The sequence below is a fragment of the Portunus trituberculatus genome, chromosome 17, assembly GCF_017591435.1.
Source record: "Portunus trituberculatus isolate SZX2019 chromosome 17, ASM1759143v1, whole genome shotgun sequence".
NCBI lineage: Eukaryota > Metazoa > Arthropoda > Malacostraca > Decapoda > Portunidae > Portunus > Portunus trituberculatus.
This window is the reverse complement of record NC_059271.1, coordinates 18,109,700-18,137,462: the sequence shown is the minus strand read 5'-3', so window position 1 is coordinate 18,137,462 and position 27,763 is coordinate 18,109,700. Positions and strand designations below refer to the sequence as shown.

Here is a 27,763-nt window from a genome sequence, read left to right as displayed (position 1 = left end):
GGTGAGAACTTTCTTTGTGCTATCCTGTCTCCCACTAATAGTTACAGCATAGAATAATTAACCAAACAGCCTAGTAACCACCTCAGTGTCTGTCGCTGTTTGGACCTCCTTTTGTTTATTCCTTCGTGTATATTCCTTTGTATATTCTTCCTTCATCTCCTCCTTTTCGTCCTTGTTCTCTCTCTCGACGTGTCATACAAAAGAGCTTCCTCCATCACTGGCAGACCACAGCCTTGTCACTTTGCTGCTATTTCCTGACACCTGTTTTTCACTCAATTTCCTGCAAGTTTATATAAGAAAGGCTGTTCTGATAGTTCTTAAAGGAGTAGAGCTATAGGGAAACTATCACGACACACACACACACACACACACACACACACACACACTCTCTCTCTCTCTCTCTCTCTCTCTCTCTCTCTCTCTAAGGATAATATCACTTTGAGCCTCCCTCTCGATTACACCGGCGCCCTCTTAACCCTGAGATAAGGAGTTTGATTCCGTGTGTACATGCGTCTGAGTAATTTACACCCTATCTCTCTCTCTCTCTCTCTCTCTCTCTCTCTCTCTCTCATTGACTGGTATCGTGGTGGTGCTGGTAAAGGATGTCATGGCCTTAGTGCATCATTCTTTATCCACATGACCGCTATACTTCACCATTAGTCTTCTCCTCTTCATGACTTTATTTTACTATTATGGTACTCTTTTCTCGTGGATTTGTTACACCTAACTCCTTTTAATTCTTTTTCATCTCCTAAGTTTGTGTTTGTTCATGCATGTATTCTATATTGTTCGTACAATGTTCTGCTCCATCTGGTTTCTATTTTATTCCATCCTTATGATTTCTTTTCACCTCATAAGCCTCAATTATTCATGTACCTATTCCATTTTATTTCACCATGGCTCTACTCCAGCCATCTCCATCTCATCACTACGCTACCTCATGATTCTATTCCGCTCCACCTCATGACCTGACCTCACTCTTCTTCGTCAATCAACTCCCTCAAAAGTCAAGACGCCACATGCAAGTCCACCTTAAAAATCAGCGCTACTCCATTCCACCTCATTAAACTCCTCGTTGCTTCTCCATCTCGTGAATCTTCAGCTCCACAACTCAACGCCAGCCTCTTGACTAATTCGAGGGTTAAAAAATACAAATAAAAAAGAAGAAATAAAGCATTAGGTAACTTGAGTCTTCCAGAAACCTGCTAAGACATCAAGAAGGGAAAGTTTACCACATAAGAGTATTTTTTATTTTCTTCCTCTCTTGCGTACTCATTTTTTTACTTATCATTATTATCGCATTTTTTTTTTATCAGGTTAAGGGCAACACCTACCGCGGACACACATACACACGAAGCTTCTCCAAAAAAACCTCGTCGCTTAACCTCAAGACGCGTATCTGTTACGTCTCCCCGCTTTCTCCATTCATTCAAGGCTAATGCACCTCTCTCTCTCTCTCTCTCTCTCTCTCTCTCTCTCTCTCTCTCTCTCTCTCTCTCTCTCTCTCTCATGATTCTATTCCGCTCCACCTCATGAGCCATGATATCTATGTATCTATGATCTATCTATTTTCTGTGTGTGTGTGTGTGTGTGTGTGTGTGTGTGTGTGTGTGTGTGTGTGTGTGTGTGTGTGTGTGTGTGTGTGTGTGTGTGTGTGTGTACGTGCGTGCGTGCATTAGGCTACATAACGGGATAGGAACTCCAAAAAATATTATAAAACGTGTCAGTGTTTGGATGATTTCTCTCTCTCTCTCTCTCTCTCTCTCTCTCTCTCTCCTTAATCACCAAATAATCACGTCTTCTTAAGGTTAGAAGGGTACCAAAAGAACCGCAGTGACGTCACCAAGGTGACGTGACTGGTGAGGAGAGGAGGAGGAATACAAAGGAATACAAAGGAAAGCCCAAGCAACAACAGACCCTGGGGTCCTTACTAGGCAGCTTGGTTAACTATTCTATACCAACTACACAGTGTGAGAGACAGGACAGCAAAGCAGCCACCCACCCATCCATCCCACCAGCCGAAGCCGGCCGGAAAATGAAAGGCATATGTGGTATTGAAAATGGAATTTTAGAGGATAGAGAAAGGAAGTTGTAATCTACGTCTACTCTTGTTTGTGGGCGACTATGTAGGTGCTTGACGGTTATGTAGTGTGGTGAATGTGCGTGTGGGTGGAGTCACAGTGTGGATGTCGGAGGGGTGGTGCGGTAGCTTTGCCTGGCGCTTTCAAGGAAGGCAACAGTCAATCAGGCCCCAGCTCCGTTCACTCCACTGAGTAAGCGTACTTTCCCTTGAGGGACGCCGTACACTGATTTCCCCTGCAACATTGATCCCTGGTTGTCCTGATGGTGATAAAATTATTAACAGGGCCCTAGACAAACACAACCCGTCACAGGTCGAAAGTGGGAGTAGTGACCGTTAACTCAGGGTTATCTGTGAGTGTAAGTATAGTATAGTGTAATGTAAATGTGGACACAGTGTAGAGGTCAAGAGGTGGTGCGGCAGCCTTGCCTGGCGCTTTCAAGGAGGCAGCAGTCAATCAGGCCCCAGCTCCGTTCAGTCCACTGTAAAAGTGTACTTCCCACTAAGGGCGCCGCACACTACATGGTTACCCCTGCAGCAGTGACCCTGGTACTTTAATTCCCGATGATGATCACTACTGTCAGGGCTCCTGACTTTCCACAGCCCGTCACAGGTCGAGAGTAGTAGTAGTGACCGTTAACTCGGGGCTGTCTGTGTCGTGTAAGGAGGGTAAGTGTATTCGCGAAACACCCGCAATTCACGATCTGAGGCATATTTCTTTATGGACGGCGCAAATTACTCGGAGATAAACAGTGACAACCGGGGATTAGTTTCGAAATATTTGTCAAGACGAATTTTGAATGTCTCAATAGTACCTGAATCAACTACGTTCGATGGCAAACCGTTCCAAATATTGATAATGCGATTAAAGAAAAAATGTTTGGCTTCGTTTGTTTTAAATCGCTTTCCTATTACCTTGAAACCGTTGTTTCTGGTGAAATTTGACCGGTCAAGCGTTAGGAAGTTATCAGGATTCATATTCGTAAATCCCTTAAAAATTTTGAAGAGTGTGATAAGGTCCCCTCGTAATCGACGTTTGGAAAGAGTAAATAAATTTAGTTCTTTAAGTCGTTCCTCGTATGGTTTATTACGTAATCTTGGAACCATTTTAGTTAATCGACGCTGTATTCTTTCTAATTTTTCAATGTCTTTCTTATAATAGGGTGACCAAAATTGTACGTTATATTCAAGGTGCGGGCGTACGAGCGAATTATATAAAGTTAATATTATCTCTTCCGTTTTGAATGTGAATGATCTTCCGATAAAGCCGACTAATTTATTTGCGATTTTCACAACTTCGGTGCATTGATTACTTTGTTTGAGGTCAGCCGATATTACAACGCCAAGATCTTTTTCTCTCTGTACGCTCTTTATGGAAGCATTCCCCATTGTGTAGTTCGCTCGTGGATTACTATTTCCAATATGTAGAACATGACATTTGTCAAAATTGAAATTCATCAGCCACGTTTTAGACCATTCGACGAGGGTATCTAAATCGTTCTGTAAAAGTTGACGCTGAGTTACTGAGTCCGCCCTGTTTGCAATTTTTGTATCATCCGCGAATTTTGATACTTTACAGTTAATATTTTCCTCGATGTCGTTTATATATATGATAAAAGAATCGGTCCCAAGACTGATCCCTGAGGAACGCCACTACTTACGCTGGTCCATTCTGACGATTTACCGTTTATTACTACACGCTGTTCACGGCCCGATAGCCAGTCTTCGATCCATGTAACGAGATCGCCAGTTATACCGTGAGCTTTTAGTTTATTGATGAGGCGTTTGTGGGGAACCTTATCGAAGGCTTTTGAAAATCTAAATAAATTATATCAACCGCCCTAGTGTCGTCGAACAGATTATATACGTGATGGAAAAAGTCGAGTAAGTTTGTAAGGCATGATCGCTTGTTTCTGAATCCGTGTTGAGAGTCCTTGATGATGTTATTACTTTCGAGGAATGCTACCGTTTTGTCTCGTATAAGCGATTCCATTAGTTTACCTACCACCGATGTGAGGCTTATCGGTCTATAATTTTGAGCTTCAGACTTGTTACCTTTTTAAATATAGGTGTAACGTTCGCGAGTTTCCATTCGTCGGGTACTTTTCCAGTATTTAACGATTTACCAAACAGTATCGAAAGTGGTTTAGCTAATTCATTTTTAGCCTCTTTTAATATTCTTGGAGAAATTCTATCAGGGCCCGGCGTTTTGTTTACTTTAATTTTACTGATCGCTTGCAAAATTTCGTTTTCTTCAAATGTGCACGTATTCAGAAAGACGTTATTACTTTGAATGCGAGGAGTCGGCTGTTGTTCTAAGTTAACTTCTTCTGTGAATACGGTTGAGAAGTAGTTATTTAAGATATTTGCCATCATGGTATCGTTTTCAGTGTACTCGCCGTTTTGCATTTTTAATGGGCCTATTACTGATGGTAAGGTCTTTTTCTTTCTAATGTAGCTGAAAAATTCCTTGGGATTAGACTTACTGGAATTTGCAATGTGAAGCTCGAGGTTTTTCTTACTTCTCTTGATGAGTGCTTTGGTATTTCGGCGTAATCGGTCGTGTTCTATCTTATCACTGTTTATTTGAGTGAGCTTATATTTCTGAAATGCGCGTTTCTTAGCAAGGAGGCTATTTTTTATTTCCGTATTCCACCACTTCGGTTTTGAGTTAACGATCGAGCGCCTATTTCGTAGTGGAACAGATGCATCTACTGCTTTGTTAAGATTGGATGTAAATATTAGCCATGCTTCGTTAATACTTATGTTTCCCGAGAGCTCACTCCAATCGCTTTGCGCAAGAATGTTTCTAAGTTTTCTATAGTTGGCCCTTTGATAGTCAGGTACTTTTTCTTTACTTTCCTTTATTATAGATTTATTTTCTTGAATACTGAAAGTAATCACCCGGTGGTCACTGCTACTGAACTCAGGTCCTACTTTTACATTTCCGACAATGTTTTCATTCGTAGTTAAGACAAGGTCTAAAATATTTTCTCCTCTTGTCGGCTGTTCTACTAATTGATAAAGGCTGCTTTCGAGCAAGTTCGCGTATAAACTGAGTCCTGTATGTGAGTTTAAAGGATCGCCCCATCTACGTATAGGAAGATTGAAGTCACCAAAGATTACGGTTTCGTTTTCACAACAGATTTCAGCTATCTGTTCATAAAGTTGGTTGTCTACTGCCGTTGACTGACTTGGAGGTCTATAAATAATACCAATTACGATTTTGCGGGACTGGAGGTTAAGCTGAATGAATGACGCATTTATATTAGCTATTTTCGTGGTGGATTTTGCAATTGGGTGAAGATTAGTTCTAACGTACAGGAGCACCCGCCTCCCTCTCTTTCGTTTCTTTCACAACTGAATAAACTGTACCCGGGTATTGAAAATTCGGCCAAAAAGTCTCTGTTTACTGTAATAATCCACGATTCCGTTACGCCGATAACATCATATTCCTCCATGCAAACGATTTCTTCAAGATCCTGAAATTTATTTCTGATACTGCGAGCATTTACAAAGCAAAACTCGACAAAATTTTTAGAAGATGGGGCCATGTCAGCATTAACATTACTATTTACGTTGTCCCTGGCTGTGCTAGTTGGCTCGCGTTTTTTGCCAGGTGAGGAACAACAGCGTCGTGAAATAGACGGCCGAGCCGCGCCGATCCGATTTCGTTAAGATGTAAACCATCATTATTAAATAACATTCTCTGGTTGTAGAAGGATGAGGATGAGGATGAGGAGGAGGAGGAGGAGGAGGAGGAGGAGGAGGAGGAGGAGGAGGAGGAGGAGGAGGAGAGATACGGATGTCCTGAAGGGGAGGAGGGGGAGAAGGGATGAGGATGTCTTAAACTAAAGGATGACGTGCGTGTTTCCATCTTGTCATGTGTCAGATCGCTTGTGTGTCTCTGCTTTAATCTGTTTGTGGAAGGCGTTGAGATTCTGTAGTATTTCTTTTTTCTTTTTTTCTGCTTATTTGTGCATCTCTGTGTTTGTCTCTTTGTTTGCTTGTCTGCTTCATAATGTTTGTCTGTGTGTCTATCTTTTTTTCCTAGCTTTTGTGTGGTATTATACTTTTTCTGTCTGTCTGTCTGTTCTCCATTCTGTCTATCTGTTTATCTATCTGTTTACCTGTCTGCTTCCTATTCCATCTCTTTTCTTATCTCTTATCTTTTTATCTATCTGTTTATTTGTCTATTCGTTTTATATTTAATCTGTTTTTCTCTCGAGTTTTGTTATATGTCTGTCTTTGTCTGCCTGTGTGCCTGTCTCTCTCTCTCTCTCTCTCTCTCTCTCTCTCTCTCTCTCTCTCTCTCTCTCTCTCTCTCTCTCTCTAAAAAGGCTTTTCTTTGAATATCTACTTCGGATCAGTAACCTGGTCCTCGTCCCCATCCCTGAGCCACACGCCTTGTCTTCCACTGCCGCCAGTCACTCGATTCCCTCCCTCCCACGGCGTCTCCATCCGCACTTTATACCTTGTGCAAGAAGAGAAGGTACGGAAGGCAGGTTAACGCGCTTTTTTTTATTTTACCTGTTGGGACGAGTGACTAAGGACAATCAATATATTACGTTAAGCTTCCGTAAAAAAAAAGACATGTGCGTAGAAATGGCACAAAGCATACTTCCTATGTATTTAAAATCCTTATTATTTTTTTACATCATTCTTCTGCTGCCCTCCTTCTTTTTCCTCTTCCTTACAAGATTTCCGGCTCCTCACACAATGAAATGGTTCAAGCCTTTGTCAGACACCGATTAATGGGGTGATTATTTTTCTTCTTTGTGAACAACATCAATCATTTCTCGTCTTGCGTTGTCCTGGCAGAGGTGTGACACATTTAGTCACGTAAATTTAAATCGTGTTAAAAAGTGACAATACAAAATTTGATTATCTGAAGTCACTCATCAACATTACATGACATTTTGTTGTAGCTAGTTACACCAGTTAGTCAGTCAGTCAGTCAGCCAGTCAGTCAGTCAGTCAGTCAGTCAGTCAGTCAGTCAGTCAGCCGATCAGTTAGTCATTAAACCAGTGAAGCGGTCAGCCAGTCACACCCTCCAGCTTCGTGACTCACCAGTGTCCTGAGGTTGCTGTGAGTCGGCTAGGTGAGGTGAGGTGAGACGGGAAGCTCGTTTATGGGAGGGGCGAATAACGAGTGGTGATTCCTGGAGCTGGTGTACCATTTGCGACTCTGTGTCACGCAAGGGAAAGGAATCCACCCATCAAGGTTCGCGTTAAATATTCATCTGGCACGCGTGTTCCCCTCGGAGAAGGTGCGGTAGCGGGAGGCAAACGACGGGGAGGACAAAACAAACCTCCCTCCGTGAACCTGTTTCTTGTTTAGCTCCTTCAGTATTGGGACGCATTTTTATCATGAGTTTGGGGTGTAATTAGACGATTTTAATTACACTAGCAAGGTTCTATGGAGGTCAGACGCTTAATGGTCCAGAATCTTCATTGTTTTATAATCCCCGAGTGAGATTCTGAAGCTGAATAAAATTGCCTAACAGTAACCTGAATCAATATGAAGACGTGTCATGGTACCGAAGGGGTTAATGTTGATGATGGGTGCTGGGAGAGATAGAATGGAATACATGGATCCCTATTTTTAATGGCTTTGTTTTCTCACATTAACTATTTTCAAAGGACATAAGAGATGGTTTGTTAAGTTACTACAGATTTATTTTGATGATGTAGAATCGTTGTTTATCTTTCAATGGAATCATTAAAAGTACAATCTGGAAATATTTTACGTTCTTGTTATTTGTTTTCTCACATTAATAATCTTCAAAGGGCATAGAGGTGATTAGTTATGATCCTGTAGCCCTGAACAGTTCTATAACTTCCAACTTTCAGTCGAGAAATTTAAAATGCTTAAAAAAAGGACCTTCCATGGATATTTCACTGGTGTGTACAGATCTCAGTTATTAAGAGTCTTCCAAATCGAGTTTTGCGAAGCCACCACGAATTTCAGTTAAAGCTATAGTCTTCAGCACGACTTCACCGACTATCTAATGTCTCAGTTGAAGGACATCCATTGTTACCCTATTTCTTTTCAGCCACTGTTTACTTCCTTGTTTGTCACCATCATCATGACTGCACTGTCTATCAATCCAAGTTCCATCAACCATTAGCCTTCCTGTACTTATATCGTCATTCTTGTTTTTCTTCCTTTTTCTCCATCCACGTATAGTTATGCAAGAACATGACAAGCCGCAAGCCACCTCACAATCAGCTAAAGTAAAACACACTTAAAGTTCAAAGGTAAACAGCCTTTGAAGAATACGCCACATGTTCCCTGTTTGATAACTCAGTAACTGTCCATGTCTGTCAGTGCGTTGTCCTGTTGTCCTAAAATGCTTCTTGTTTATTCTCATTTAATTTCATCTGTCTCCTTGTCTGTTTCTTGGCTTAGGTACACATAATTTCCGTTTATTAACGCATATCCCATCAACTCTCCCATACTTAAGTAACAACATTGTAAAACTCCCATCGAAACATCCCTTGGTAGAAGTAAACAATAAGTAACATACTCGTACAATTAACAAAGACAAGGGAGGAAGGAATGAGGTACTTTGATGAAAAATAGATACAAGAGGGACACGGGAGGCAAGGAATGCGGTGCTAAGTAGTGCATGCGATCCATACACGCAATGCCTTCAGATGGATGTTGGCGACCTTAATTGCTTACGTGCCTTCATGCCCCACTTGCGGTACTAAATATATAAGCCTCGCCGCTATGTCTAGAGCAGCCAGCACGTAACATATGAGACGCAGATATTATTGTGATGCGTCAAGTAGAGAAACGAGGCACGGAAGGCAGAGTGAGTCTCCCATGAATGATGAGAGAGAGAGAGAGAGAGAGAGAGAGAGAGAGAGAGAGAGAGAGAGAGAGAGAGAGAGAGAGAGAGAGAGAGAGAGAGAGAGAGAGAGAGAGAGAGAGAGAGAGAGAGAGAGAGAGAGAGAGAGAGAGAGAGAGAGAGGGGTGGGGGAGAAACTCTGCCTCTAAGGATCACACAATTATAAAACAAGTGTACTAAGAATACTACAAATAAAAAAGAGAAAGAACAGAACGAGTTAAAGAAAAGAAAACCCGGAATAGGACGAAATCAATCGAAACATACAAATTCCACTCGAGCGATAATATTGACTAGACGTAAGCGAAGACTGGGAGGGACTGTGACATAGGGCAATAAATACGCTGAAAAAAGAAAAACTCCCACTGAAGGTACTTGTTCTCAAGGAGTGTAACCAAAAGTGTTATCCAAAATTGAAGAAGCGATAAAAGAAAAAGCTAGAACGTTGACGGAGGGAATTTAAGTTATCTCATCCAAATACATACACAACATAACTCATGAATCAAGCAGAGGCAGAAACCTAGAGAAACAAATGCAAGACAAAACACTATACATACAGAGGAGGACACGAGGTAGCACGAGGACAGAGGGTTATGAAATGAAGGAATGTGTGGAATTTATAGTCATAAAGTCCCAGAGATGGTGAAGGAATATGGTAAATAGAGGGATACGAGTCACTTGTCATTTGTCATAGTTTGTGAGTCTCCTAAGGTAATCAATCACAGGTGTCTGTCAGGTGCGTGTGGGTGATGAGATACGAGTACTGTTAAGATATCTGTTATCGATGGTTGCAGGTAAGCAAGATAAACTAGATAAACTGTCGGAAGCAGCAGGTGGCACAAGTTAGATGGCAAAGGCAAAATGAAGGGAAAACGAAGAAAACACAAAGGAATTAATGCAAAGCAGTACATGATTCACTTTTCATTTTCCCTTTACTCAAACACAACCAGTATGAAAATTATAAGAATGGTATGACACTCTTCTGCGATTGCATGATTTTTTTCCTGCCCTTAATAAACACTCATCATTCCTCCTTCTACTCGCACGCTGGAATTATTCATAACTGCTTCCCCATCAAGTGTTTGTGAGCCTGTGGGAGTGTGGGAGTGTGAGGAGTGACTTCATTATGCCAAGAGCTGGTAATCTATATTCCAAGTGACGCGGATGGAGATATAATCATATCGAGCGACGATGGCAAGAGCTCTTTGTTTGTTTCCTTTAGTTGTCTTCATCTTGCTTATTTTCATTACAGAATATAAGTTTTTGTTACTTGTTTTTTTTTATTAGTATAGAAATATATGGGGAACCTACAAAAATGTCGTTAGACCTGCAAGCGATACTGGCAGGTTTTCTTTTCTTAAGTTTTCCTCCAACTGTTTAAGATTACATGAGGAAATAAGTATGAAATAATAAGTACAACATAAAAAGAGTGATATAGATTATCCTACAACACTAACAACTTTTATTGTGAATTTACGCAGCTAAAAATACATTCATGAAATACGAACAAGGAAAAACAAGTGCTCGTATATATAAGACACTGGTAAAAGCAAACCTACAATATCCCACCACCTTCTTCATGAATTCCTGCTGCCCAAAAAGCATAAGTTGTGTAAGAGATTCTTCCGCATCATGAGCCTGGCTGTGACATTCAGATTAGCACAGTTTTCCTTCGTCAGGTATCCACTTACCCTCCACCAAGTAACGGAGGAGGAACAGCTGTGCATGAAGAGCCTCGTGTGTTTGACTCTTAACTTGTGAACTCATGGCAGGGAGCATGGCAGCCATCGCACACTCAGTTATGATTTAGTGTTTGTGAGAAAAGATGTGAGTTTGAGTAAGTTTACGTGTTTGTATAAGGAAAATAGTAATAAGATTTAACTTTTTACGTGTAAGCTGTGATCTATTTGTCTGTCTGTCTAAATATATGTATATGTAGGTATCTATGCGTGCGTTACGTATGTATCTGTCTATCTAAAAATGTATCTGTGTTACGTGAAAAGAGCCTTCACCTACCCCCGCCCCAAAAAAAAAAAAAAAGAGCGTAGTTGTCCGATGAATAACTTGCATATTAACATGAATACTAAGCATACATACGCTATTTCCTCATAAAGAAGTGAGCTTGCAACTAATTCATGAGTTAAAATCAGACAAATGGAAGACTAAGTCTAAAGAGAGACGAGGAAGGAAAAATGTATTGAATGATCAAATTTCTAGCATCACAAGTACGAGATCATAAGGCAAAGCGTTCTTAAAAATAAATAAAATTGAAATAATCAAATTACACAAGATAGAAGCTGAAGGGCAGGAATGACTCATCCTGGCGCAGATTTCTACAATAATCTCTTCCCCCTCTTCCTCCTCCTTCTTCTTTACCTGCACTCTTTATATCTACTCTTTACACTGTCCACGCTCGCATCCCCTCCCTTACCCCTCTGGCTGCATTTCCTCCTCGCCTCTCACCTCTTCTCCTGTTACCCACTCCTTGGCAAGACGGCGAGACGGTGTGCAGCGATCTATGTTCCTCATACTTCCCGTCACCAGTCTGCTGTTCCACTTTCTGGCCTGCCGCACCGCCCTCACCCGTCTGTACCCGCTCACCCACCACTTCCTCACCTCTCCACAGCTCTCCAGAACACAAGGCCGGCCAGCGTCCACTCCTCAGCCCGCAGGATACCTCAGGACTACTTGACTGACTCGTTTTTGCTCTCCTCCTTCTTCCAGTCTTGTGTTATTTAGTGCGTCTCTCTCTCTCTCTCTCTCTCTCTCTCTCTCTCTCTCTCTCTCTCTCTCTCTCTCTGTGTTCTAGTTTAGTTCCTTTTATCCTTAACTGTCTCTTTTTGCCTTTAATATTTTCCATCCCTTATTTTAGATTCGTCATACGCAAGTGTCTTTCTCATGTGCATTATTTTTTCCCATACATATTTTTTTTTCGCTTTCTTTCTCCTGGTTTTTCTCTCCTACGTATAGTTAAGACTGTCTTCTCTTTCTCTCTCTCTCTCTCTCTCTCTCTCTCTCTCTCTCTCTCTCTTGCATGTGCCTTTTTCACCCTGACACACTTGGCATCGTCGTTCCGTACCTTGTATCATGTTGGCACTCGCGGTATCGATGCACCTTTGACACGAACACTCTTGATACGAAAGTTAGTACGTATCTTCATCTCTCTCTCTCTCTCTCTCTCTCTCTCTCTCTCTCTCTCTCTCTCTCTCTCTCTCTCTCTCTCTCTCTCTCTCTCTCTCTCTCTCTCTCTCTCTCTCTCTCTCTCTCTCTCTCTCTCTCTCTCTCTCTCTCTCTCTCCATTCTGGCCTAATTTCAAATCCTTCAACCGCATATTTGATTCATTCTCATACTTTACGACTCAGAGTCCTATAAATTCCCACGGATGAATGGGAGAGCGCCCTTTTGAATCTTACTTTAATAATCTTCAACACGACATTTAAAAGACCTAATTAATCAAGGCGCAAGGGAGAGATGGTGACGGGTGTTCTCCAGGGCGGTAATCTCAACCACGTGGCGGGCGAGGACAGGATGCTGGTAGACAGAGAGAACCCACACGCAGGAGTCTGGTGTCCGAAGTGAGAGGAAAACATTATGATTTAGTATCGCGAGGAAATGTGAAGGAGGAAGGATTGCGGAGGAGGAGGAGGAGGAGGAGGAGGAGGAGGAGGAGGAGGAATACAAAGGAATACAAAGGAAAGCCAAACAGCAACAGACCTGTTGGTCCTTTCGAGGCTGTTTGGTAACTACTTCTAACTGGCTACAGATAAGAGAGACAGGACAGTACAGGAGAAGGAGGAGGAGGAGGAGGAGGAGGAGGAGGAGGAGGAGGAGGAGGAGGAGGAGGAGGAGGAGAAGGAGGAGGAGGAGGAGAAGGAGGAGGAGGAGGAGGAGCTAAATAAACAGAAGGCGGAGAATCATTAGTTAGTAAGAAGAGCCAGAAGAAGAGGGCAGGCAGTTTAGAGGAGGAGGAGGAGGAGAAGGAGGAGGAAGAGGAGGAGGAGGAGGAGGAGGAGGAGGAGGAGGAGGAGGAGGAGGAAGAGAGGTTGCTTTCTTTACAAATTTATGGGCAAAGTTAAAAGGCGTAAATGCCCACCTCTCTCTCTCTCTCTCTCTCTCTCTCTCTCTCTCGCTTCCCTCCTCGACATTGCCCTTTGCTCTGTTCCTCTTTCCTACCCATCCCCTTTTTTTTTCTTGTATAAAATAGTTTGATCTAATTTTCTTTTCCTACCTACAACACTCTTTCCTTTCCCAGTCCCTCTCTCTTCCTTTACAGTCTTTATAAAACATTCGAAACATCATAAAAATAGTCACATTATTTTATGGTTGATGAGAACTACTTACTTACTCACATACGTAATATTAAGTGAGTGTAAGTGATTGAAGTGTTTTTTTTTTTATTTTTTTGATTGAGTACGTAATGTTCATCAGTAGTGCCAATCTTTCATCGCTTTCACTGGTAAACTCAGGAACTCGCTGATTGCTTCTGTATTATCCCTCTCCTATGACTTACATACTTCAAGATAATTCTTCTATTTTGGATAATCCTTTGCCTTTCATTATTTAGGAACCGGCAACTCGGTGACTACTTTTTTTTTTTTTGTAGTACCTACTTTTGTATAAAAGCGCTGATTTTTTTTCCAAAGCAATGAAAATAAAAAATCGCTCTCCTTAATCAGTACAACAAAATCATTTTGAAGCTTAATCCAACCTCCAACCAATATTGATAACACAGGAGCTAAGATATAACAAAAGTTAATAAGTAACTGAGGTAAAAATTCACGTGTTACTGAAGTATCTAACTACAAGAAAACTTCCTTTACTTGATAATGTCGCATATTACAACATATCACATTTTTTCCCGTCCTAAGCAAACTTCAGCCACGTAGAAATTCTCTTCCTCTCAGGTGATCACGGGTGTTGTTTATCATTAGACGTGTCGAAGGGAACTCGTCCTTGTAATAATGACTTTGCTTTGCCTCCCAGTCTCGCTTCACGCCACTGTTTCCTCCTCAAGAATCTAAATTGCTTCATGCTTTTAATTCAACATCGAGTGTAACCTAAAGCAAGAAAGAAAGAAAGACAGATTCGTGATAAATTAGACAAAATTCCATTGATTTATAAACCTAAAAGACATCACGACTTAAACAGTACTTCTAGAAAGTAATATGGATGAAAACCATTTAAGCTTCACACGCACACACACACACACACACACACACACACACACACACACACACACACACACACACACACACACACACACCTTGCTCCGTACTTTACCACAGCAAAAATAAAAACACACATCCTGTCTTTGGCTTGAGACACGTGACATCTGGCGTCATACTATACGGAGAGAAAACGTAAAAGAATAAATCAAATAAACAAAAATTTAAACACAGGAAAGGTACAATAAAATCTCAAGACTATTTGCAGTAAGAGCAAGAGGTCAGTCAAGCATCACACAGGGAAGGAGTTTCTTGCTATCTGTCATATCTCATCCTCAAGCACGTGAACCACACACGAAACATACGAGAAAATGAAACATGGTAGTGTTTCTGTGACTCAAGTGGCACTACACACACACACACACACACACGAGAGAGAGAGAGAGAGAGAGAGAGAGAGAGAGAGAGAGAGAGAGAGAGAGAGAGAGAGAGAGAGAGAGAGAGAGAGAGAAATACCTGGGTTTTAAATGTTTTCTCCATGCAAAGAGTAATGTGAATATGTAGAAAATATTATCCTACGTTTGCCTCTTTAAAATAACCGGATTTTCGCTATCATTTCTCGATGCCAGGATCCAAGCCAAGAGACAACGCCCTACTACAAAAAAAAAAAAAAAGTAAAAAAATAGAATAAAACCTAGGCAAACAATAATAAAGGAAGGGATAACGATATGTGGAAAAACACGACTTTACTTCCTGCATTATTTGTGCGAGAGAGAGAGAGAGAGAGAGAGAGAGAGAGAGAGAGAGAGAGAGAGAGAGAGAGAGAGAGAGAGAGAGAGAGAGAGAGAGAGAGAGAGAGAGAGAGAGAGAGAGAGAGAGAGAGATGTAAAATACCAAATGGAACTGAAAGCACAGCGCAAAACACATGAGAGAGAGAGAGAGAGAGAGAGAGAGAGAGAGAGAGAGAGAGAGAGAGAGAGAGAGAGAGAGAGAGAGAGAGAGAGGTTTACATGCGTACACTATATATCAGTGCATTAGTATTGCTGCTTGGTGTTCATTTCTTCTAAGTCAGAGTAACTTTAATTTTCAACCTTGGAACAGCATTATAAATAAGTCATGCTGAGAGAGAGAGAGAGAGAGAGAGAGAGAGAGAGAGAGAGAGAACACCCCGTCTCTCTGTTGTAATATTTCATGGATTGCTGATACACACACACACACACAAAGAAACACACACACACACACACACACAATAAAAGAAAACGAGATGGCATTCCTATCGATCGTTCTCTAGCAGTACAGACTACAGAGAGAGAGAGAGAGAGAGAGAGAGAGAGAGAGAGAGAGAGAGAGAGAGAGAGAGAGAGAGAGAGAGAGAGAGAGAGAGAGAGAGTTATGTAAGATCATGTTGGAAATTTCCACAACAATATCACTCTGGTATTCTCAGCCCACGGTCGGTACACAGAGATACCTGGATACATAATCAGTTTTCATTTGCGAAGTAGGTCAAATGGCATAACAAGTGAAAAAACAAACAAACTAAATTTCCACAAGATGCAAAATGGAGAAAACATGCAAAATGGAGTCAAATGAGAGAGAGAGAGAGAGAGAGAGAGAGAGAGAGAGAGAGAGAGAGAGAGAGAGAGAGAGAGAGAGAGAGCACGGTCCTCTTTTTTTGTGTATGAGAGGTACAGGGCAAGGACAACAAAAAGACTAAATAAAAAGGTCTACTAAAGATGTCAATCTCCAAAGAGCAGCCGAAATTAAAATTCAAAATCGTGAAGAAAAGTGTCTTCTAAAAACAGGCTCTGCAGTTGAAAAATTAGTGAAGTATCCCTTAGTAATCCTTGGTGCTCGTTTTCTCTTTCATTCAGCGGTAGGTTGACAGACTTTTTTATTGCAGTTCTCGAGTGCGGAATCCTCCCACCCGTCGTATTTCCCCAGCTTACTTACTTAAAGGAAAGGGCAGTCTATATACTGAAATAGGCGTAAAAATTATTATTGCTTTGGCGTGAAAGCCAAGAGTAATGACTGTCCCGATGCATTTATTGGTGGGAGAAGTGACTGGGATGCTTGTTTTGTACCTCTTAAAGAGCTTCTCTGTACGCTATATTTTCCTCTCACTGAAAATCTAAGCATATCAGTTCAATAACTGGGAAGTAATACCTGAAGAGGACATTATACCAGATTGCTATGAATGAATGGGTTTTTAATCTCCTCTTTTGTTAGATAATGAAGTGAATCGAAAAATGTGCGCTGACACAGATCTCACGAACTTTTACTTACGTGATACGAGATAAAATACAGGTCAGCACGTTACCTAACCTACATAAAGGAGAGCATATGCAGTTTAAAAAATATATCAATCAATGACGAATTACCTTCACTGATATCCTTAATTTCGTTTTTTCTTTTTACAGATTCCAACAATTTAATTATAACGGGAGGCTTCCATCTTACATTAATGAAATCCAATCCAACACAATTAAATGATTTATGAACAGTAAGGAGCAGCACAGCGGCGGCAGTGACTGTGTAGCTCAATAGTGAGATATTTTTGGCCAGCTGCAGCTAATTACGGGACTGATAGGCCGTTCATCTCCCTCGCCCCATGGTCGCCCCAAAGGCATCGGGGCACCGCGCGAATGGGCTCGGCGGATCCCAGGCTCGGCAGCCATGCGTCACCGGGCGGCCGGCGCGGTGTCACGGAGATGGAAGATTATGAGGTTTGGTTGTGTTCTGCAAAAACAATGGAAGTGTGCCAGCCTAAGAATCATGTCAGGAGATTCTCATAGTGACTCACACACTTAAACACTGCAGTACCCTTGAATGTGTGTGTGTGTTTCACTGTTTGATCTGCTGCAGTCTCTGACGAGACAGCCAGACGTTACCCTACGGAACGAGCTCAGAGCTCATTATTTCCGATCTTTGGATTGTTCTGAGACCAGGCACACACCACACACCGGGACAACAAGGTCACAATTCCTCGATTTACATCCAGTACCTACTCACTGCTAGGTGAACAGGGGCTACACGTGAAAGGAGACACACCCAAATATCTCCACCCGGCCGGGGAATCGAACCCCGGTCCTCTGGCTTGTGAAGCCAGCGCTCTAACCACTGAGCTACCAGGCGTGTGTGTGTATGTGTGTGTGTGCAGATGTGGCGCAAAAGACCTCGCCTAAAATTCTTTGAATGTCATAACGGAAGAGTGCATTCATTACTTCCTTGTTCCTTGTGAGCGACACCCACGCGGCAGAAACCGAAATCAGGGGAACGATTCTTGCCACGCGCTTGAGTGACGGGTGGCAGCTGTTTGGTGAGGCGTAATGTTCGTCACCGACCCGCGACCTACTCTTGAGGGCCAATGACGTCATCACTAGCCCTGGATAGTGAACGCGCAGCTCACCGCGCATCAATGCTTTCTTCTGTTCTGAGCTCACTTAGGCTTCCCGCGATCAAGTAGGGGCGCGCAATTTGGGCAGAAGAGAAGGGCATTAGTTACCTCATAACTTTTTCTAAGAGTTAAGGAAGCTGATGCCTGGCCGAAGCAACAGCGGCCTACAACAACTGGGACGGCCGCGAGGCAGCGAGCAGGGCCGCAGTCATCACAGGGTATTAAACATCTTAAGACTAAATCCATGTTTTTTGGAAGTGGAGCACAGAATGAGGGCATCAGGGGATTGTGGGGGGGAGAGACGAGAGCCACGGAGGTACAGCAACGCTCTGGGGAGTGAGGGCCGCTGGGTAGAAGGACGCTCGAATGAGGGATGTTAGGCAGGGGCAGGGACGCAGGGATCATGGTATTATGGTCTGGGTAAGTCTGGTAGTGGTGGTTACTGGGGTGAGGGTCACTTGGGGGGAGGACTGGCTGGGGAGATGAATGCCGATGTGTGGGATGCATCTAAGGGTGAGGAATGTCAGAAGATGAAAGGAAATGCAGGTGGCTGGGAATGTCAAGAAGAAAGTTGGAGCAGTCATGTGTAAGCCAGGAGGGACTATTGAAGATGTGTCTGTATGAACGTACATAGGTGTGGGAAAAAAACACAGACGGGAGGAGAAGACTAAGAGAAAGGTAGAGGAAGGCAGGAAGACGAAAAACGATCGAGGGGACAAGAAATAGGATGAATATAGAGTACGTTAGCGCCAAAAGAGTTAGTTTTGAGAGGAAAGTGAAAAGAAAACAGGGATACACAGGTGTTATTGTCATATTAACTGCTTTCAATCGATCCTCTTCTCCCGTCATTAAGCAAGGAAACACGGAAGAGCCGCCCGTAGGAGTAAAAATGAGGGCACGAGGAAGAGATGGCATTGATGGCATTAGAGGCTCAATTTACTGGGCACTCGCGGCACTGTTGGAGTCTAGCGAGCAGCGTCTCTGGAGGTCACAGTCTTGCAGTCCTCCCGCCATTACCGCGACCCAAGGTAAACACACAGGCTGAGGTTGTAGGGGGGCCGCGTGCTGTCTTAAGTGTCCGCCCCTGACCTCCATTCATTCTCTCTCTCTCTCTCTCTCTCTCTCTCTCTCTCTCTCTCTCTCTCTCTCTCTCTCTCTCTCTCTCTCTCTCTCTCGGTCGTACGTCACTATTTCTTTCTGCATAGTTTATATATCCTGTCCATTATCACACACTAGCTATTTTGTTTTTCTCTCTTGTTCGCTTTTATCTTCTCTTCTCTTCTCTCCTCTTGTCTTGTCTTGTCTTGTCTTGTCTTCTCTTCTCTTCTCTTCTCTTCTCTTCTCTTCTCTCTCTCTCTCTCTCTCTCTCTCTCTCTCTCTCTCTCTCTCTCTCTCTCTCTCTCTGTGTGTGTGTGTGTGTGTGTGTGTGTGTGTGTGTGTGTGTGTGTGTGTGTGTGTGTGTGTGTGTGTGTGTGTGTGTGTGTGTGTGTCCTATTTTTCGGCAACATTTTTTTCTGCCTACCTGCCATGTGTTTGTTTGTACACCCTTTTCCTCTCCTGTGCTACACTCCACATAGTTAGTTTTGGTCCCTGCCGCTCCCTTTCCTGCCTAACCTGCTGTATTTCTTTCCCTCTTTTTTTTTTTTTTTTGGCCCATTTTTTATTTGAATCTATTTCTGTTGCCGCGTACCAAACCCGTAAGGCGTAACTTCACTAATGAAATGTTCCTACTTGCTTATTTAGATTATTACCATTTTTTTTTTTTACCTGCGTAGAGCAAACACCCCTATCCCCCTTCTGTCTCTCTCTCTCTCTCTCTCTACTTTGATTTAGTGTCAATATACATTTTTCCTTCCTGTATTTCATTTCTTCATTTTTTTCGTCCGTCACTTTTTCACTCACTCATGACTTTCTTCATTTATTGTCCGCATTAATTTTTCTCCTGCCGTTCACGCGTGTTCATTTCGGGGACGACCTTGCTCCTAATACTTTGCTTCTTTTTCTTTTCTTTTTTTTTCCTATCTTTTTTAACTCTACGCTTAGAAAAACCATGGCGCTCGTTTAGTAGTAAGTAAGTATCGGCTCCTGACGCCTAGTGGAGTAACCCAAACACGGTGCCTGCCGCTGTAAGTCTTATCTCGCACACACACGCGAAAGGTACTGTACCTAACGTGCATGGAGAACCGGAGAGCGCAAAGAGAAAAACCAGAATTGATACGACAGGAGAAGAAAAACAAGAGAAATTAAGCCACATATACACCAAGACACACACACACACACACACACACACACACACACACACACACACACACACACACACACACACACACACACACACACACACACACATACACACACACACAACACGACTAGATGTATGTAGCGTAACAGGACAACGCCAGCCAGAGGAAACAGCGCCAAATGGAGAAGAGAAGCTGGGAGAGAGAGAGAGAGAGAGAGAGAGAGAGAGAGAGAGAGAGAGAGAGAGAGAGAGAGAGAGAGAGAGAGAGAGAGAGAGAGAGAGAGAGAGAGAGAGAGAGAGAGAGAGAGAGAGAGAGAGAGAGAGAGAGAGAGAGAGAGAGAAATAAAACTCCTCAAGAAAATCAAAAGAAAAAGCAAAAAAAAAAAAAACACATAAAATAGAATAAAACAAATAAATAAATCAGGGAATAACGAAAGGAGGGCATGAGATAATTAACGTAACACACCTCACCTACACCTGTCATTCTCAACACCTGTTCCGCCGCCAGACAGTATAGCAACATCTTCCTGACGACAGACGAGGCGAGAGGAGGCAGGAGGAGTCAGGAGGAGGCGGAGGGATAAGCCATAGGGACCGCCATGCCACTTCACTCTTGCTCCTAAGTTATGTGGGTCAGACGGGGACGGGAGTGAGAGTAAGAGGGATGATGGCGGTAAGAGCGTGAGGGGAAGGTGAGAGCGTAAAGGTGAGGAAGAGTAGAAAATACTAGACAGAGTAAAGAAAGAAAGAGATTAAGGCAGAAAGGAAAATTAGGGGAAAAGGAGGAGGAGATGGAGGAAGAGGAGGAGGGATGTAACGAGAGGAAAGGGTAAAATAAAAGAGTAGTAGACTGAGGAGGGAGAGGACGAAATGAGAGGACAGGAGAGATGAGAAGAGGAGGGAAGAAAAAAAGAAGTAAAGTAGGAAAAAAACGAGGAGGAAAGTTAAGAAGCAATTATAAGAGAGAAGACGGTAAGTAACTTTAGAAGGAAGGGAAGGGAACAGAAGAAGGTAAGGGATGGGATGGGATGGGATGGGATGGGATGGGAAGGGAAGAGAAGGAAAGAAAACTGAAGAGAAAAATAGGAGAAAAGAAGGCGAAATAAAAAGAAAAGACAAAAAACGTCCGTGACGAAGAAGAAAAAACAAAATGATAGAAGACGGAATGAGAGAGAGAGAGAGAGAGAGAGAGAGAGAGAGAGAGAGAGAGAGAGAGAGAGAGAGAGAGAGAGAGAGAGAGAGAGAGAGAGAGAGAGAGAGAGAGAGAGAGAGAGAGAGAGAGAGAGAGAGAGAGAGAGAGAGAGAGAGAGAGAGAGAGAAAGCGAATATGAAAAAGGAGAAAAAGAGGTGCAAGGAATCTGAGTCTATTACAGGTTGTGGGTACTTGTGGTGTGGAAGGGGAGAGGAAAGCTTTGGGCGAGTGGGAGGCGAAGAACGTCAGGTGGGAGGACAGCTTAGGGACAGGTGTGTGGCGGCCGAGCAACCAAGGGGGAGGAAGAGGAGGAGGAGGAGGAGGAGGAGGAGGAGGAGGAGGAATAAGGTATGCCGTGGCAGGGGACGTGGGTTACACAAGACAGGTTATTTGAACGCAGGAGAGAAGGAGAGAGAAAGGGAGGAGGAAACAGGTAAGGTGAAAAAGATAATTTTAAAGTGGGAAAGGCAAGAGAGAAAAAAAAAGCGACACTAAAAACCTATCACGAAAAAATATAAAGTTTCTTAGTTGAATAAGACGTAAGTAAATTGAGAAGTAGTCGAAGAGCACTGAAGACCTTTATAGGAAGGATGGCGTTTAAATAAATGAATGGCGTAATGTTTGGGGCATTAAGGATGGAGGAGGAGGAGGAGGAGGAGGAGGAGGAGGAGGAGGAGGAGGAGGAGGAGGAGGAGGAGGAGGAGGAGAGGAGGAGGAGGCACGCCTACCTGGCAGAGCAGCACTCGGGGATGAGTCACCCCCAACGCCTGGAGGGAGGAGGAAGACGCAGGTGTAATGAGGGCAGCCAAGAGGAGGCCCTGAGGCACTCCAGGTGTTCGCCCGCGAGTGTGTGTGCGTATAGCGGCACTGAGCGACTGACCGCCGTCTTATATAAACTCTCAATCACCGTTGCTGACATTTCAATTACTGAGAATGTTCACTTAATTGTTAATTGAAATAAAATATATTCATATTGCTTCATGTCTAGAAAACCTTTGCGTCTCATTTGTATCGAGGGATTTCATTTTGTTTTTCGGTGTGTTGCAAACATCTGTGTTTGTTTGGCGATTGTTTAACTATTTATTTGAAAGATTTGTATTTGTGTTTTTTTTCGGATTTTAAATGTGACAATCAAATTATGTAATTCTAACATCATTCGAGATTATTATATTGCGGTCCTATATATTGTTTTGCATTGAGGGTCTGTGGTATTGACTCGCTAGCCTATTGTAATAGAAGATTGATTACGAATTTGGGGTTTTGTGGGTATGGCGAAGGGCGAGAATGAACACCTCCAGTCATGCGTTATCTAATAATCCATCCTGATAAAAAAAAAAAAAAAACATCCTACTTTTTCTGAAGTCTTAATGATTACTTATTACTTGAGTTAGCAACAGTAGTCACAGTAGTAGCAGTAGCAACAACAACAACAACAACAATGACATCAATAGTAAGAGCGAAGACAGACAAAAACGACAGCATTAGCATCCTTGTCTCCTTAACCTGCCACGCTCTTCGAGTTTGTCTTGCCGCAATGAACACTGAAAATGCGCTTACAAGGTTCTTTCCTATGGGCTCCATATCTTCCACAAGGTTCGCACAACTTTTTCCCACTTATGGACGCCAGATTCAATGAAGACATCACTGAGGCACGCACTGCCTTCCAATGTACTGTACTAGTAAAGAATAGACAGCTTAATCTATTTGTACATTTTAATGACATATTTCGTTCAGGGAATACGTGGCTCGTTGACAAAAGTTCAGGGTCCTCCTCACGAACCTAGACGTTCACAACACAGTCGAGAACACATATCCAGGAAGACAGATGAGTCTCGCCCATGCACAACTGTCACCACGGCGGCCACTGACTGTCTGGTGAAGGAGGTTTTTCTTTTCCCGAGACACCGGACGGTGTTCTCCAAGGTTAGCGAACTTCTCGTGACGAAAAAGAAAATTATATGCTTACAGAGAGAAATGCCTTGGAGAAGCGAGGTAAAGGGTTGCATCTTGCTCATAAGGAAAAAAAAAAAAAAAAAAACGACTTAGTGGGGTGTAACAAGACGAGCCAGACACCGACATCACGCACTAGACAAAAGCAAAAACGTAACGGGAAGGACAAGATATTAAGCGACAATTAGTAACGACTCCCAGTAGACGTAGAAAAAAAAAGGAAAAAAAAGTGTTGGGATTGGGAGCTGCTACTAGTACTTTGTGTGCGAGGGAGGGGCGCCAGTTGGGCAGGGGAGGAGCGCCAGGTGGGCAGGGGCGCCAGCTGTCTCTCAGAGGGGGTTTGTTTTCTTGCCACACTTCTGTCTCCCTCTGTCTCTTTGGGTGCTTCACGAGAGGGCCAGACGCCACCAGCCTCACGCGCAGCGGCTGAACAAACACTTTTCCCACACACACAATTCTAAGTGTAGTGTATTTTCTTCTACGTAATACGTCTCCATTATGCCTCGGGATCCGTCACCATCAGGTTTATCGTGACGACATTTGCTTATTCCGGAACAAACGCGTCGTTAAACTCGGCAGTTTAGCTTGACTGTCTCCATTATGGGGGGAGATGTGATATGTCTTGTGCTCTTTGCAGCGTTATCTCCTGGCAACATTTTGACAAAAGGTTCCCGTGATCCTTTGTTATTCCCAATTGTGTCATTTAAGTGACACAGACTTGCTGAATATCTTACTTCAAACATCAGTGTGCACGAGCCTCTCAGCACTCACATCCCAGTCTGAGGAATACCTTGTACACGTGCGAGATTTCTTTCTATCTGGTCGTCATCACTGACCACCTAGTTTCGTCGTGATTAGCGTGACCTGGTTCCCTGCGTCAGCGGTGGCCGGGTTCAACAGCGATGTAAGCGCACAATTTATTAGAGCCATTATTCGCGCATCAAAACATTTCACTACAATTATTGAAGCTAAGAAAAAAGCCTCAAGATATCATGTGCAATACAATGCATCATAAATTTTCGCCTCTGCACGAAGTCTTTCTGTCCGGTATCTGTTCGATCGCCTGCCGTGGCCAGGAGGGTCAGGGAACCAGGGAGCCAGGGAGCCAGGGGGGCCACATGCGCCGGGGAAAGCAGGTTGTCCCCTGGGCGTGACGGGGGCGTAGCTGCCCTCCCATGGGCTACACCACCCTGTGCCAGGTGTGGGCCGGGCTAGGCCACGGGGACACGGGGACACGGGGACACGGGGACACGGGAACGCTGCTCCCTGCGCGCAACAGGCACTAGCAAAGTAACAGACACACCACCACTGCCACATTCTATTACAACACCATACTGAGAGAAGCAGCAGCCCAAGAACAACATAGCAGGCAATATACATGCACTCCACAAATGTAATAAAGATAAATATAGATAAATTGATCTTCCTATTAGATTTTATACTGCTTTCTTTCTTTGTTGAGGGAGAATGGTGTGAGGAAAGTTTTCTTTCATTCTAGTTTTCATTCCGTCCCAGTCCCTTTCGTTCCGGATTTGCCATTATGTGAGATGACCATCGCGCTAACTACCAAGCTAAAGAAACGCTGCTAGGGGGAAAATATAATTATACATGTTCTAATTGTCATGAGCTGAGCAGACACAACTACCGAGAAACGGAACACAGGGAGGGTAATTGGACGAGAAGAGACGAAAGACGAAGCGTAAAAAAACACAGGGAGTAAAAAATCTACTTATGAACTTTCCACAAAACATTATTAACGAAGAGTAAAAAAAATCAGTACTGGTTCAAGAAAGAATGTATGAAGGAAGTATTATTAAGAACTGCTATTTCTGCAATCCACTAATGAAATTTTTGAAATTATGACTAATAAATATTAAAAATAAATCAATTTCAGTTCAAAGAGGAGCATATGAGGAAACATTATTCAGAGACACTGTTTTTACATCACTGTCCACTGTTGGAGAGTCATAAAATAAAAGGGAAGAGCTCAGTTTGTCTAGTGGGTCATAACTGCGTACTTGTCTTGGATTCCCTTAACAATACGCGGAAAAGGTTAAGGCAGGAAGGAACTGAGAATGAGAAGGGATTTGAAGGAGATTGAAAGGATACGAGAGAAGTGAAGGAGCTTTAAAGTGAGGAATAAAGAGGACATGAATGAGAGAAATAGAACAAATATAATTGGATGAGGAATGAAGATTATATCTGCGAAGTAGGAAGCAAACAAAGCAAGGGAGATGGGGGATAGTATGCGTTTGAAAGAAAACGAAGGAATTGTGTAAAGGAACGTAAAATCAAGGGAGAGAAGTAGTGGAAGATGGAGGAAGATGAAGGAAAAAGTATGTAGTTGAGAGAAAACGAGGGACCTACGTTGTGACCGAATATAAAATAGCGTGGAAGATAGAACAAAATATAAGAGCAAACGAGAGACGTATAAGACGAGAGAGAGAGAGAGAGAGAGAGAGAGAGAGAGAGAGAGAGAGAGAGAGAGAGAGAGAGAGACATGTGATGACGGAGAAAATGTTCGTGGCGAAACACACTAAATGGAAACTGAGAAATGGTTGAGGCAAAGTCACATTTCAGTCCTGTGTCTCTTCTAATCCGCCCCATTCCTCCCTCTCAGCCTGCCTCTTTCCCTTTCTCTATTCTTCCTTTCTTCCACGTGTCTAGTCTCCCCCCCTCACTTTCTTTCTCCCAGCGCCCGGCCGTTGGGTATACAGTGATTAAATGAAATCTGCGACTCATCTCGGAATATCCCAGCCCCACCTCATCTCGGTCACGGCTTCGAGACCTAAACCTATCCTTCCTCTGGTGGTAATAACTCGCCAGTGACGTAGGCGGTCTTCCCTTTCCACCTGCCGCCCGCCAAGAGGAAAACTAAACGCGGACCATTTCGGCCTCATTTTATTTCGTGAGTCACCACAAGAAGGAGGCGAAAGGGTAAAAAATAACTTTGAGTGATGCTGATGATGCGAGGGAAGTGAGGAGCATGGGGGAAAGGCGGGAAGATGCGCGAAGAAGAGGAGGGACAGAGAGGAAGGGGGAGGGCGGAGGGAGGGATGCTAGAAGTAACTGCCAACAAGTGCCCATTGCTGGTGATTTTCATGTTGCCCACTTCACTCCTTCCCTCCCAAGGAGCACCTTGACCTCTCCTACTCACTTAATCCGTTTCTCCTCAGCCTCCCCCTCCACAACCTTCCCAGCCCACCCGCCCTACCCAGGCCCTCTCTCGCTACCCTTGACGCTCCCCCCACCCAGTATACCCTCCCCCGCACTACTCGTGCCCGACCTCCTCGCTCAGCTCGCCTAACACTCGCCCGGCGCCTGGGTGAGGTTGAGTGTGTTCTCCCGCTGCTCCTGTTGCAGGAGTCACATATCGCGGTGCACTCTGTGGTTGATGTTCACTTCGGCAGCCACACTTGGTGAGGTGCTGGTGCTTCTCTCCACGCTTTTGTGGCCGAAGGAACTGGATTTGTTCTTCACAGTGAAAGCAATCATAGTGATAGAAATTGCAAATAAACAGCAGCGCACTTAAGAGCGCTAAGAGGCGGCAAGACACAACAGCGGCCACACCCTCGCCGCGATGTGAACAAGTGCCCCAGTGTTTGTTTACATAGTAAAATAAAGCTTAACATTTAATAAGAAAGAAAGAAAGAAAGAGTGTGTGCTTGGTAGATCTGAATCACACGTCCTGTGAGGTGAAGCAAAGGCGAGCCAAACTTGCTGACGTCCGCCTGCTGCTAGTGTGAAGAAGAAGAAAAAAGAAGAAAAAAAAAAACATTACCTAGGACAAATCTGGGCTAACTTTTTTTTTTTTTCAGTGGAGCAAAAATAAATGCGTTGACGGGACGTGTGAGGCGCAGATCGTCCCAGGCACGCCGTCATGCCACTTAGCCTCGCGAAGACATGACGGCTTCCTCACGCCTGAATTGAGACCACAAGGAAAAAAATAAATAAAAAGACGTGAGAGAAAGAAATATAAATTATATATGAAAAATTAAAAAGTAAATTCATTCTCTATAGTAAGATAAGGAAAAACATACAGTTGGCGTGTAGAGGAGAGGCAGCAAGTGAGGCAGGTGAGCGTGGCGGCACAACAGGTGAGATGAAGCGAAGAAGGTTCCGCTGCGACCCGCCTCCCGCTGCCTCGCCGCACTCATGACGGGCTGAGGTACGCGGAACGGCATCACCAGTTCCTCGTAGAAACAAAAAGGAGAATAAATATGTCAGGAAACGTGAAAATATTACGCGTAAAGACTGAATTATATATCCCTCCAAGCACAGCACATTTCTTGGCTTGAAGGAGGCAGACTGTGACAGTAATCGCCCAGTTAACTAGCCGCGGCGGCACGCATTGGGCAAACTCGCTTCGGCGTTGATTATTTCCTGCCCTTCGTCACTGGTAGGTTATCTCTTAACTTGCTCGTCGTGTGATGAAGAGCTAGTTTAGTTATTGATATAAGAGGGAAATTTCGCATGGTATTAGTGTAGAAGTTCCCTTGTAAAATACTCTATCACTCTCCGTGACTGTTTGTGTCTGTTAGTGGCAAGAGAACTGTGCTATAAGAAACATTGGTACGTGAATTGTGTCAGCAAGTCCTGCCTCCTTTACTTGATGGTGACCCAAGGGAACATCAGAGAGTGTTGCCGCCTGTGAGGTACGCTATGGTGCAGTCAGTGGGAGGCAGCAACACCCTGTCTCCGGGCCACGACTTTTCCATTGCCCACGTGTCCCGCCATCACCTCCACCAATACTACCGCACGCAGGTGAGTCCAAGATACATATTCTGAGACACTTTTGCCCGCATCCCAACAACTCCTAAAAGGCTACAGTTGAAGTGACAAGGGCTGATTAACACTCTTAAAAATCCCCTAATTATCTTCGTGAC

General features: G+C 43.5%; 2 protein-coding genes across 3 annotated transcripts in view; one reads left to right on the top strand and one right to left on the bottom strand.

The window, feature by feature from the left end:
- The window catches only part of LOC123504979 (fibrous sheath CABYR-binding protein-like), a 73,185-nt gene extending 46,248 nt beyond the window's left edge, over nucleotides 1-26,937 (bottom strand). The window contains exon 1 of the mRNA XM_045255967.1: nucleotides 26,918-26,937. The gene's annotated coding sequence lies outside the window, so the exon portion shown is untranslated. The remainder of the gene's footprint in view (nucleotides 1-26,917) is intronic.
- LOC123504978 overlaps nucleotides 26,172-27,763 on the top strand; it is a 94,126-nt gene continuing 92,534 nt past the window's right edge. Inside the window, exons 1-2 of one of the 2 annotated variants that reach the window (XM_045255962.1) lie at nucleotides 26,195-26,296; nucleotides 26,696-27,641. In XM_045255962.1, coding sequence (XP_045111897.1) covers nucleotides 27,540-27,641 — 102 coding nt within the window. In that variant the 5' untranslated portion in view covers nucleotides 26,195-26,296; nucleotides 26,696-27,539. Of the gene's footprint in view, nucleotides 27,642-27,763 lie in introns of both variants that reach the window. The other variant, XM_045255963.1, reaches the window with a different exon arrangement.